Source organism: Rhinichthys klamathensis, unplaced genomic scaffold (genome assembly GCF_029890125.1).
Source record: "Rhinichthys klamathensis goyatoka isolate OS25496 unplaced genomic scaffold, OSU_Roscu_1.1 h1tg000177l_1, whole genome shotgun sequence".
NCBI classification, from domain to species: Eukaryota; Metazoa; Chordata; class Actinopteri; order Cypriniformes; family Leuciscidae; genus Rhinichthys; species Rhinichthys klamathensis.
Genome location: NW_026606706.1, coordinates 1203943 through 1217020, shown reverse-complemented (window position 1 = coordinate 1217020; position 13078 = coordinate 1203943). Strand labels below are relative to the sequence as shown.

The following is a 13078-nucleotide window of genomic DNA, read 5'->3' as shown; positions in this document are numbered from 1 at the left end:
CCGATACTGTAAACTCAATATTGAACTCATCCTAGCTTATCCTAAAGAGGAATCTTATAAGTTTCAGATTATAACCCTAACTGTGCAGCTCTACCTCAACTGAGAATGTGATGACTAATCAGTGAACAGGAAAGGCTATAGACATCATGCACCACAGTAAGGGTGTAGCTGCCAGCAGTAGACAGCGATTTTGGAAAATCAAACAAATCTCAATGTCTATCCTGAAAACACTGCACCTTTATACTGTCACATGTTCATCCATACTGTAGCAACCTTTCTCTCTTCAATCAGTCCTCTCTTCTCCCTCCCCTGCTCTCTGACTCCACCCTGCTGTGGATAAAAGGTGGTCGTCTGCAGACTGTTACTTGTTTAAGTCCAGTTTGCATTGGTCAGTTGGTCAAGGTGTGTGTTTCAGGGTCTTTCTGAGTGTGAGCCTGAGAATCCTTGAGATTATCTCCTTCTACAGCCGTACAAAGGAAAGGTAAGGAAATATACTTAAATATATTCATCGTTTTATTTATCTGTAACTGCTTGTCTTGATTCTCATTGATGTACAGTGTGAAAACTAATGGGACAATTTGAAAAAACTAATTATGATCAAATAGACACGTAATGAAAAAGGAAATGGTTGAGCATAGATATAAGGTAAATAGTTTCCCCCATTTGTAGCATAATTCTGTGTCAGTGTTTGAGGTAGTGTGTGTTGAAAACTAAAATGAAACCTTATTAGAAGCTGCCCTATACTGCATTGATTGTAACAGGCAAAGTGCATTTGCGTTTCATACTAGATTGTAAAACACTGTTTATATTTGGGCTCTTATCTCATCTCTCATCTGTCTGACAAATGAAGCTGATGAATTTTACTGCAGAAATGTGATTAATATAAAGCAAACTCACTTTTAGCATGTTTAATCATTTATGGGTGGTTTATAAAGTGTATAAACCACTCATAGATGTGTATACAGTTGTACTGTACAGTCTACTTGATATGCATATTTTATTTTCTGTTCAATTTTATTACAGAAATACTGAGCAGAAACATCATGTTGCTTTAACAAGTTTGGTGTGCAGTTTGTAGGTTAATGTGTTAGCTCCCCCTCCTGGTGGCAGCCACATGGTGTCTTTGTATGCATGTGTGATTGTGATAGTGTACCTGATAGTGGACTGTTAGATGAACTCTCAGCTGGGAGACGGATACAAAACAGACATCCATTAATGGCACAATGGGTTGTGACTTGTGTCATTGTTTCAACAATTCATTCATTGAAAGAATGTTTCAATACATTCTACATTATTGCAGAAATAAATTGTGTGGTTGTCAATCTAGCAGTTTCAGCATATACACTGTAAAAAACGTTGCTGTGTCATAGCTTATTGATCATATAATAATTTACAGTGTAGTGAGTGATTAATGGCACTTCTAGAAATTTCTATAGTGAGACTTTTGAGTTACAATATGTTGACGGCAGATTAATCAGCTGATATATAGTCATACGTAGGCTACTAGGTCTATTTTTTGTGTAGGTCACTCTTTCTGTCAGTAGTTTAATCGCTACAGAAATGTTGGAGGAGTCTGCCAGTATAAAGTCTCTTCTTATTAGTGAACAGACAGATCAGAATGTTTATTCAAATAGCGAAACGTTGTTTGATTCCATCCAAAATGTGGCTGAAATCAATTTCGCCTCCTTATACAAACTAATTGCAAAGTACTTGCTTTGGATTTACTATTAGCATCACTTCAAAAAATATTGTCCAATAAAATAAAAATTTTTCAACATTTTTAAACACATATCTTATAACAATATCTTAACAAATATTATTATTATATTAAATATATTATATTATTGTTGGAGTTTAACACTTGTAAATAGTAATAAAAAAGAAATTAGCCTCTTTCTGCAAATATAACCAATCATTGTCAGAGGTAAGCGTTCAAGCCAATCAGCTTTCAGTATCACTTTAGTGGGTCATCAAACCTGCTCATGAGACAACAGGTGAAAAGAAACTTTCAAATGTATCTAATTATCGATACAATCCAGATTAATGAAGGATCTCATAACAAGTGAAACTGAAAAACAGAGCCATAAATTAATTATGTGGATGATAGATGGAATGGAGCTCTGCATTCAATAATAAATGTTTGTAACAATCATTGTCTGTAACTGGTGATTTGTTCCATTGATTTACTAAAATAACAAGTGTTGCTTTGGTTATTATTACAGATTATAACTCGTCATTAATTATATAGAAAATGTATCAGTGCAGTATCTTTATTATCAGTAAATAGATAAAACAGATCTAAATTGGCTACTAGATAGATGATAGATAGCTAGATAGATTCTTTCCGACAGACATTCTTCACTTCCTCTCTCCCCACACATGCACTTTGAGGCTAGCACACCCTTGCCGTGTTTCTCACTCTTATTAACGCTCAGCTGTTAAAATGCTTCTAAGTAACCCAACAGATGCTCAAATAGAATGAGGACCTTGTTGTACCTCAAAAAGGCCTGTTTTTTCCTACAGCTGGTGTAGTCAATATAGTCTGTCTGCTACATCGCACAATAGATAAAAGGAGACGTGTGTTACATTACAATATTCTGTAGGTTGACATGGCATATGAATTATTTGAGCACCCTCTGATTGGTCTGCTGCAACACATGCATGTTAGTACAGCCACCCTTTTTGGTTTCCCAAAATTCAGTTGTTCCGGAACATCAGGTAATTCAACATGGACATTGAAAATGAATTAACTCAAATATTTAGCTACAGTACTTATTACACAGTATTATTCCTCACACATGTTAAAATAATTAAATGAACATTTCTATTCAAGAAAAATCGAAATGTATTAGATATTAACAAACTAGTTAAAATCATAATCTAGAATGTCTTACTGGATCACAGCCTCTTAAAGTCCTCCCTTGGTTTGCAGAAATAATCACCCCCCTCCTTTTTCCCCATAGAAAGCCAGAATAAAAGTGTTGTCATTGATGATTTATGTGTTTCTTTGTGAACACACTGCTCTGTAAAGATGGGAAAAAAGGGTGTGAGAGACTGAATGAAATAAAAGACAGACTGGAAGAATGAGGGACTAGGCAGACAAGAGCAAGGAAGGGATTTCTGTAAACACTGTTGGCCATCTGTGTCTCAGTGAGAGGCCGAATGTGAGCATTTAACTAGACTTATTTGCCGTGTTGTTCATACGTTCAGTTACTAAAGCAATGCGATTCTTGAAGAACATTTCACAAATAGCATGGAGGGCTTTCATTTTTACTAGGGTCAAAGGTCATGTTTAAGTGTATAGGCTAAATGTATCTGCCTGAGATCAAAAGTTTGAAAAAGGTTTGAAAAGACTTATGGAAGGTGATGTTTACATTGTAATCCACCATTTAAAATGCTGTTATGATTTTTGAATGTTTTTATACGAAGTCCCTCATACTCACAAAGGCTGTGTTTTTTAAATAAAAAAATACAGTAATATTGTAAAGTATTACCATTTAAAATGAATGTTTTCTATTATATATTATATAACAGCATATTAAAAGGCTGTTTATCTCTGTGATGGTAAAGCTGAATTTCCAGCATCATTACTCCAGTCTTCAGTGTCTCATGATCCTTCAGAAATCATTTTAAAATGCTGATTTGCTCAAGAAACATTTCCTATTGTTATCAATGTTAAAAACAGTTGTCCTGCTTAATATTTTTGAGAAAACCATGAACCCCCCAAAGTTTAAAAAACAGCACTTTTTTGAAGTAGACATCTTTTGTAACATTATAAATGTCTTTATAAACTGTCACTTTTGATCAATTGAATGTGCCCTTGCTGAATAAAAATATGAATAAAAAAACATACTGAACCCTACCCTTTAAACAGCAGTGTATTGCAAAATTAAGAGTTATGATATTCACAGTTGATAAAGTGAATTAAAGTCACATGAAATTGAAGTTGCTACAGTCATGTCTTCTCCGTTGTGATGTATATCAGAGTGAGTGAAACAGCTTCTTGAACAGAAAAAAATGTAGGGCGGGAAGTGATGTGATTATGCCCATCGAGAATTGATTTGATGGTTGTGGTTTGCTATTGCTGTGATCTCATGTGAGTGACAGGTAGGTTGTTCCACCCTTGCGCCAGTAAACACGTCATCAGAGAAGAGATGTTGATGCAAGAGAGATGGGCATAAAAGATTACGAGGGCATGCATTTTAATTTGATAATAATGATGTGCATGAATAAATCATTTATAATAAATTCTGCAGTATTCCATTAAAAAAAATGTAATTGTCACTTTTAATTTCATGGTGACTATCACTGAAATATCTATACCTTTGCTGATAATTTTATATAAATATAGACATTGACATATGCATCTCTAAAATTCCTGAGAATTTATTATTATGTGTAAAAGTGGTTTCAGGACAGCATGATCTTTTACCTTTTACAATTTATGTTTATAACATAGAAAACAATTAATATTTTAACTTATTGGCTGGATTGGGGCCATAGTGTGAACATAAATAGTTTTTTTCTTTCTAATTATGTTTTCCAATATAGTTATGACAATATTGTTAATATGTTGTTATAACGATCACTGTTATGTTCACTGTATATTGTTATAGTCATTGTAGTGATGCCTAACTAATCACATTGCTAATGAGTGTTAATGACTTTTCTCCTTGTAACATTGTATTTGTTTACTGATTAGATTGCTCTATTTTTAGTGGGTAAATGTGACTGTTTCTGACCTTTCAGTTTGTAAAAAAAAAAAAAATCCATAGAAAAGAGGCTAAGGGGGCCCGCTGATAGGGTGAAAAGCTGTAGACTTTGCTCTATTCTTTTTCATCAGCTGAGCTTACATTCCTCCTTTTTCTTCTCTTCTGCACTCTCTCTCTCTTTCTTTTACCTGGTCATGAAAAAAAGTAGGTTAGATATATTAGTCTTTCAGATAATTCTTATGCAATTGGCATGATCACTGGAATTAACATTCCTCATCACAAAATGACATCCCTGCAGACCTGATCTAGAAATATACATTCATAATTTCACATAATGTCACATGTGCAAACACACATTTTAGAATGTGGGATTTGATTACTTTGCTCTAAACCATTTTTTAGCCAACAATAAATTAGTATGGTTGGATGAAACTATATGTCTTATGCCAAACCATTTGATGAACACTGTCAAATCTTATGATAACATTTATATGTGCAATTAAATAATAAATTAAGGGTAATGTATGATAATGCTTTTCTAACAACTTTTGTAGTGGATGTTATTATCAGCATTACATGAAGCTAAATCAACTGAAAAATGTTTTATGATAGTGTACAGCACATTCCAATTGGTCTTTAGGTCTTTGGCCCAAAACTATATCTCTCTCAAAAAGCATTAAACCTAGAGGGCCTATGGCATATCTGTGTGATTCTCAGCAGCCTGAGAAAAAGCCAAAAGGTCAACTCTGTCTCTCCCATCATCTTGATGCAATATTTTTTTCATTCACGTCTAAGTTGTTATTGTTTTCCCATTAAAATTAAAGTATCACAGTAATGTGTTATGAAAACTTATTTGGTCATTTAACAAGAGACAAGCAAAAATGTAAAGCGGTGTACACATAAATGAACATCTACTGTTTACTGTCTGGGATTCCTGCAGTGTGAAAGGTGAATTGCTGGAAATTTCTTTCTAGTTACTGAGAATTTCCCCAGAGATTGTTAGAAGTGAGAAATTCCAATAAAGGGTTTGCTTCCTGTCCTTTGCTTTTACAGTTAAAAAGTCAGCTTTAAGGTCACGTTTAAGAGTATAGGCTAAATTTAGATGCCTGAGAAAGTAATGTTGTCTAATCTCAAATCAAGTTAGAAGAAGGTATGAGGAGATATAATTATGGAGGGTGATGTTAACATTGAAATTAATTATATTATGAATAAATATATATCATTCAAAGGTTTTGGGTTGGTAAGATTTTTAATGTTTTTAAAAGAAGCCTTTTATGTTCTCAGAATTTGCTCTCAACATTTTAAACTAAATGGACTGGTTCTTTTGTTTTTAGCTGAAAGAATATGAAATTGATTATAAAGACTATTTCATAATCTTTCTTTGTTTGTTCTTACCCAGGCCATGGCCATGGCTGCTTTCCTGGTAGTTTTCGTGGAATTGGCTCTACTGCCATCAGTTTTTGGGGGTGCATATTATGGACACAAGCCACATCCTCAACAGCACCAACCCTTACCACAGATGCCTCATATGGGCATGGGAAAGGATATGCCACACATGCCATATCCACACTACAGAAAAGACCTACCAATGCACCTAAACAAAGGCAAAGATACCAAAGGTATGAACACTTGTTTATCTTAGAACTTGTGGTCACATTGTATATGGTATACATGGTATACATTATTATTGTTTGTTTGTTCTTATTTCAATTTAAACAACAGGGTTTGTAGTGATCATAATTAGTTGATACAGTATATAATATACATTTTACATTACTTATGAAGTCCCTTTATTCACTGGTTAATTTATTTTTTTAAATGTGGTTAATTTATTTTTTGTTTTTTTTTGTTACTTATGCTGACATACCTTCTTATGGTCATTGTTACCTAATCCCATCCCTGCTTTTCCTTTACAAAGGTGAGACCATTCCCAGAGGTGAGCAAGGTGTTCAGGGAGAGACTGGACCTCAAGGGCCCCCTGGTCCACCTGGGCCCCAAGGACCTTCTGGGCCTCAAGGTAATGGAATGCTAGGCCCTCCTGGAAGGTCAGGACCTCCTGGTCCTCCAGGATTCCCTGGAGTTGGTAAGCCAGGAATGCCAGGTATGCCCGGGAAGCCAGGAGGTATTGGGCAGCCTGGAGAGCGAGGTGAACAGGGACCCAGAGGTGAAGAGGGACAACCAGGCATGACTGGGCCACACGGCCCTCCTGGACCCCCAGGCCTGCCAGGAATAGGAAAGCCTGGTGGACAAGGATTACCAGGACAGCCAGGGGGTAAAGGAGATCCAGGACATAAAGGTTTCCCTGGTCTCCCAGGGTTACCTGGGCCTAAAGGAGACAGAGGAATTGGACAACCAGGCCCACTAGGGCCCAAAGGGCCAGCTGGGCCACCTGGGCTCCCAGGGAAGGCGGGATTACCAGGTGTGGGTAAGCCTGGTCTTCCTGGTGTACCAGGTCCACCTGGTGTGCCAGGGAAACCTGGACAGCCTGGAGAGCTAGGTCCAGAGGGTCCACCTGGTGGACTGGGCCCACAAGGACCACAAGGGTCCCCTGGTATTGGAAGTCCAGGAGAAAGTGGATTACCAGGCCAGCCAGGGGCACCTGGACACAAAGGATTACAAGGACCACCAGGGTTACCTGGGAAACCTGGATTACCTGGATTTGGCAAACCTGGATACCCTGGCCCAAAGGGTGATAAAGGGGTGGGAGGGCTTCCTGGTGCTCAAGGACCAAAAGGAGACAAAGGTTATGGTGGTCAACCTGGCATGACTGGACCACCTGGTCAAACTGGTCCTACAGGCCCTCCTGGACCAATGGGGGCACCAGGTGGAATTGGTTCCCCAGGGCTAAAAGGAGAGGGAGGTTTAGAAGGAGCCAAGGGAGATCCGGGGCCTATGGGGCAACCAGGTCCTCCAGGATTTCCTGGTCAACCGGGCCTCCAAGGTGAAGATGGAGAACATGGGGCAAGAGGACCACCAGGACCCATGGGTCCCAAAGGAGAAACAGGAAGCAATGGTCTACCTGGTTCCCCAGGTACATCTGGCCTACCTGGTCTTAAAGGAGAACTTGGTCAGCCTGGCCCAGAAGGACCACAGGGTCCTAAAGGCATTCCAGGTCTTGCAGGGCCTGGAGGACTAATTGGGCCTCCTGGACCACCCGGGGCGAAGGGAGAAGTTGGTCCATCAGGTCAAGCTGGTCCACCCGGTGAAGGCAGCCCCGGAATCCCTGGTCCTCTTGGTCCTGCAGGTCCACCTGGCCAAAATGGAAACCCAGGTCAGCCAGGAAGGCCAGGTCCACCGGGACCTCCTGGACCCCCAGGCCCCCCTCCTTCCCCTGACCTGATGGGTGTTCTTCCTGAGATGGGCCCTGCCCTTGATGGTATGAAAACTGGTGGATACAAGAAAGGGAAGTATGGGGGTGACATGATGGGTGCCAATGGTCTGGAGATGCCTGCTTTCACTGCCCAGCTGACCACACCATTCCCTCCAGTTGGCACTCCAATAGTGCTTGACAAACTACTGTATAATGGGCGTCAGAATTACAACCCTCAGACCGGTGTGTTCACCTGTGACCTCCGAGGCATCTACTACTTCGCCTATCATGTGCACTGCAAGGGTGCCAATGTATGGGTTGGGCTCTACAGGAACGGGGAGCCACTTATGTATACATATGATGAGTACAAGAAGGGTTTCCTGGATCAAGCATCTGGGAGTGCTGTGATTCCATTACAACCAGGAGACACAGTTTATTTACAATTACCATCTGACCAGGCAGCTGGATTTTATGCAGGACAGTATGTCCATTCCTCCTTCTCTGGCTTTTTACTGTACCCAATGTAGATTGCAAGAATAAGTGAGAGAATTTGAAGGAGAGAGAGGGAAGAAAGAACTGACATTAAAATGTTTGACTTAAAAATGTCAGTATTTTTAAGTACAATCTCACAGGGAATAAAGAAGACTCGGAGACAGCCCTTTTAAACTCAACCCAACAATATCAATCTACAGACTGTATAAGTATATGCAATGTTAAATTACATTGTATATAAAGATACAACCTGCACAAAGACTCTCACAGATTGTAGTAAGAAACTTCAATTCAACACCACATTTAAACAGCTTTTTGAGAAGATTGTTTTTGTAATGTATTTATGTATTTGCTTAATTGATGGTATCCAACATGAGTATACATGCTTTAAAATGTTCAGAACACTATTTTTAATGTCATTGTGACATTTGCATGATAAATAATGTATTTGCTTTAAATGAGATGAGAAACGCCATTCAATTTTTCAAAAATATCACATCATATTTGTCTTTCTTTATCAATGATTTTAAAAAATGTTAAAGTTTTTGCACACTTCTAATATTGTAACACATGCGCTGTGTGAACTGCAACCAAATTACAAATTTGTTTGTGTGAGTGTGTGTGTGTGTGTGTGTGTGTGTGTGTGTGTGTGTGTGTGTCTGTGTGTGTGTGTGTGTGTGTGTGTGTGTGTGTGTGTGTGTGTGTGTGTGTGTGTGTGTGTGTGTGTGTGTGTGTGTGTGTGTGTGTGTGTGTGTGTGTGTGTGTGTGTGTGAGTGAGTGAGAGAGAGCATGTGTGCTAGATTTTATTTTATTCCCCTCCCCCAAAAAAGATTATTTTTAAACTATAAATACTAATTGTCTGAAAACCACTTCTGTTCCTAAAGTGAACTGTCATAAAAATTACAGTTTTTCTCACAATAATTTAAATCTCACTATCACAAATCATATTTCAAATCAATTCCCTTGTTTCCACCCAACTCTGAATTGAATTTTCACCTGAAATATTACTCTTTTATTTAATTTTTTTGACTATCGATTGTGTAATAACCTTTGTTTTTATATGTTGGTCACTTTGAACAACGGTGCTAAAATTGTCTAATCCAATGACTCCCCCTCCCTACTTATTGGTGACTTTTTCTTTGAATTTTGTAATAAAGATGATTTACATTCATAATTGTATGTTTACTGTACCAGAAATGTATTAATATATCTCTTCTAAAAACCATCACCTAATTATGATCATGTGGGGAATTTGCAAACCATACCGTAGGCTAAGGGAAAAATATGTAATAAAATATCTTAAATTTAAAGCATCAAATTTAGTATCAATTTGTACGAAAATACATACTATAAAAATTATAGTTCTAATGTGATCTGTTGCAATTAATATTGAGCCTAAATGCTATACTGCTCTTTTATTGTTAAGATTATTAAAAAACATTTTAACAGCTACACCAAAATGGCACAGATAGCCTAATTGTCAATGATATTCAATCTATAGCCATAATTAACGCAGTATTCTATAGAAAGCAACTACTTAGTCCCGACTCCGAGTTTCAATACAAGGATTATAAAATATTCTTGATGTGAAGGAGATCCTAAATTAAATTATTATTATTTTAGGTAGTAGGGCTAGGCTAGGCCTAACTGTATTCACGGTAATGAAATGCCTAAATGATTCGATGTTTGTGCCTAAAAAATAAATTAAAAAGATAGGCTAAATAACGATTATGGTAATGGCGAAGCTTGGCTCAAAGTCATGAACATTAATTTTATCGTGCTCACGTTCCATGATAACCTCCCCTGGACCAGAGGCAGAGCCATATAGAGATAATCTTTATTACCTTTTCGAAATAATTCATTAAACGAGTTGCGATTTAAGGAGCGAGCACGAGCGAGCACTAATAATGGGCTCTATGCACGGCGGTATTTCCGGTGAAGGTCTAAGGATGCTGGATTACTTCCGCCGATCGTAGAGTCCAATGCTATACCGAGAATTTATATTGGTTTTTATAATCTATTGCTATACTAAAGAAACGTTAGTCACAAAAACAGACAAAACAGACACCCCTCATTTTGTTTATGCTTCTTTGTTTATTATATTAAATACACATAACTATATATAAAATTACATCTAAACGTATTAAAGTTTCGTTTCAAAGACGAGATGACAGTAAATTTTGAAGACTCTTCCATAATCCCGTTTTCCTCGGTTTTCCTCCGCTTTAAATCTCCCCAACCGGAAACGCAAGAGCATCCTTGCGTCAAACGCGGAAGTTATGCGTGCATATAGCCCATTTTCAGTTCAATTCGTTTTGCGCGTTGTCTCAAGGCCACGCCCACAACACGGGAAATATCCGAAATATCAAGAATAGCTATTCATGTAGGCTACAGCCTACACTCCACCCACTGGAACCGGTTTTCACAGGAACTGAATATTACACAACAACACCGTGACCAGCGGCATAGTAGCAGCCAGCTGTTACTTCCTCTTTCTTTAATAAATCAGAATGGACCTCAATGAACCTAATAAATATTCATGAGCCAAGCAACCGGCTCAGTGTGCTCAGTATACTCGGTGATGATGCTGAGGATGCGCAGACTGTGATACTGGGCTGTCAAATCACATCGCACGGAGGGGCGGAGAGATTCTTTTGTGCGCATGAGCAACATATTATTGCCTTCATTGATAAAAATCCTTTGTGTGAACATTTCCTCATCTAATCCTGTCACTGTTGCTTTCGGTCGCATTTCACCAATCCACACGGTAAGTTATTTTGTTAAAAGTCGCATCACATGAAATAACCGCTTTCTATTTACAGTGATCCGCGCAGTTGAAACGGTCAATTTATCCTTCATCCGGAAGCCGGCCGGCAAGATGTGCCTATATATTCTTCAATATATCAGTTCATCTACAGTTAATGCCTTTATTTAATTGCTGTACCAAATAGACATAGGCCTATATTTGTTATGCTTCATCTTGTATGCTTATGTATGTCCTAATCATGTGAAATTCATAAAAGTATAGCTTATATGCTATTGGGTTAATGTGGTTTTCCCTCCTTTCATTTAAGTGCTGGGGTGCTTTCATGCCAATTGTCTGTTAGATTGATCAGATGTTGAGATATTACAGGACTATGTCTATACAGACCCCTAAATGTAATGCAATATTGTCCTTTTCAGTAGCTATGATGTGTCTTGATATAGGCTATATTACATTCTGAATAATTAATTTCAGCATTTTGGGATATTTCTATTTCAATTCAAATATGCTCTGTCTATAATAATCGCAAATTGCTAAACTGATATGTCAGGCCTGTGAATAACATATTTGTATGGTGTTACAGTTATCTTGAAATTGGCAATGGCATCGCGTGCTGGCCCAAGAGCTGCAGGGACTGATGGGAGTGATTTTAAACACAGAGAGAAAGTGGCATCTCACTATCAGATGAGGTAACTATAACCTTCAAACTGTCACAGCAATAGGCTAACATTGTCAATGAAATTGTTTACATCAGAATATGTATTTTAATTTTGAAAATGTCTTTCAGTGCTTCATTGAAATCAGAGATAAAGAAGCTCACCTTCGTGCATTTCCTCATATGGATACTGGTGGCGGCTCAAGTGGCTGTTAGTCACCTCAATCTGGTGTCGCATGACTTGGTGGCCATGCCCTATCAGTGGGAGTATCCCTACCTTTTGAGTCTCCTGCCCTCGTTTATTGGAGCCCTGGCCATGCCGAAGAACAACATCAGCTACCTTGTGATCTCCATGATCAGTGCTGGTTTGTTTTCTGTGGCACCCTTGATTTTTGGTGCAATGGAAATGTTTCCACTGGCCCAGCAGCTGTACCGACACGGGAAGGCCTACCGGTTTATCTTTGGCTTCTCGGCTGTCTCTGTGATGTATCTACTCATGGTGATTGCTGTTCAGGTGCACGCATGGCAAATCTACTACAGCAAGAAGCTTTTAGATGCCTGGTTCAACTCAACACAAGAGAAGAAGAAGAAATAAAAACACTATTGTATACTTACTTGACCATGCTCATTTGATGTCTTGTTGCTACAATGCATGCAATTATTTTTAATGTTATATGTATATTTGCAAGCCAACAAATCTTACATTTATTTACACAAGACCTAGAATTCTGTTTAATTTAAATTTGTTTCTTCAGGAGGTCTGGTCCATGTCCAAGAAAACAAAGCAATTCACATAATTTCTAATACTTTATAAATAAAATATTTCTTTGGATATTTCTTTGTATTGTATTTTATACTGATGATTTCATTTTAAGCTTGATTTTGTTTTTTATCTAACAAGGTCTAACATAGTATATAGTCATATAGCCTATCACATCATAAAAGTCAAATATGTGACTCATATAAGGCATCTATTTCTGCCAGCTTTAAATATAAATCAGTTAAACTCCAGTAAGTTTTTTATGTAAATTATATGATCAATGTAATATTAAATGTATTTAAAAAAAATTTGGTTTAGTAACAAAATGCATACGCCATATAGGCCACCTCATCAGTAGGCCTTTATTATAGATATCTATGAGTAG

The 13078-nt window shown here is 37.8% G+C and overlaps 2 protein-coding genes across 2 annotated transcripts; both read left to right on the top strand.

The window, feature by feature from the left end:
* Window positions 1-343: 343 nt before the first annotated feature.
* On the top strand, window positions 344-9688 carry col8a1a (collagen, type VIII, alpha 1a). Its single transcript, XM_056260698.1, has 3 exons — window positions 344-481; window positions 6112-6331; window positions 6631-9688. The coding sequence occupies exons 2-3, from the start codon at window positions 6115-6117 to the stop codon at window positions 8547-8549; spliced, it is 2136 nt and encodes a 711-aa protein (XP_056116673.1). The 5' UTR covers window positions 344-481; window positions 6112-6114; the 3' UTR covers window positions 8550-9688.
* Window positions 9689-11137: 1449 nt separating this feature from the next.
* Window positions 11138-12740, top strand: jagn1a (jagunal homolog 1a). The gene is made up of 3 exons (XM_056260738.1): window positions 11138-11281; window positions 11862-11967; window positions 12066-12740. Exons 2-3 carry the CDS (start codon window positions 11879-11881, stop codon window positions 12526-12528), a joined length of 552 nt encoding a protein of 183 aa, XP_056116713.1. The 5' UTR covers window positions 11138-11281; window positions 11862-11878; the 3' UTR covers window positions 12529-12740.
* The last annotated feature ends 338 nt before the right edge of the window (window positions 12741-13078 follow it).

Bases quoted from the DNA above. Each gene is read 5' to 3' on its own strand.
- col8a1a (XM_056260698.1), top strand. From the start codon at position 6,115: ATGGCCATGGCTGCTTTCCTGGTAGTTTTCGTGGAATTGGCTCTACTG. The intron at 6,332-6,630 runs GTATGAACACTT...TCCTTTACAAAG, and splicing joins CAAAGGCAAAGATACCAAAG to GTGAGACCATTCCCAGAGGT.
- jagn1a (XM_056260738.1), top strand. From the start codon at position 11,879: ATGGCATCGCGTGCTGGCCCAAGAGCTGCAGGGACTGATGGGAGTGAT. The intron at 11,968-12,065 runs GTAACTATAACC...AATGTCTTTCAG, and splicing joins GCATCTCACTATCAGATGAG to TGCTTCATTGAAATCAGAGA.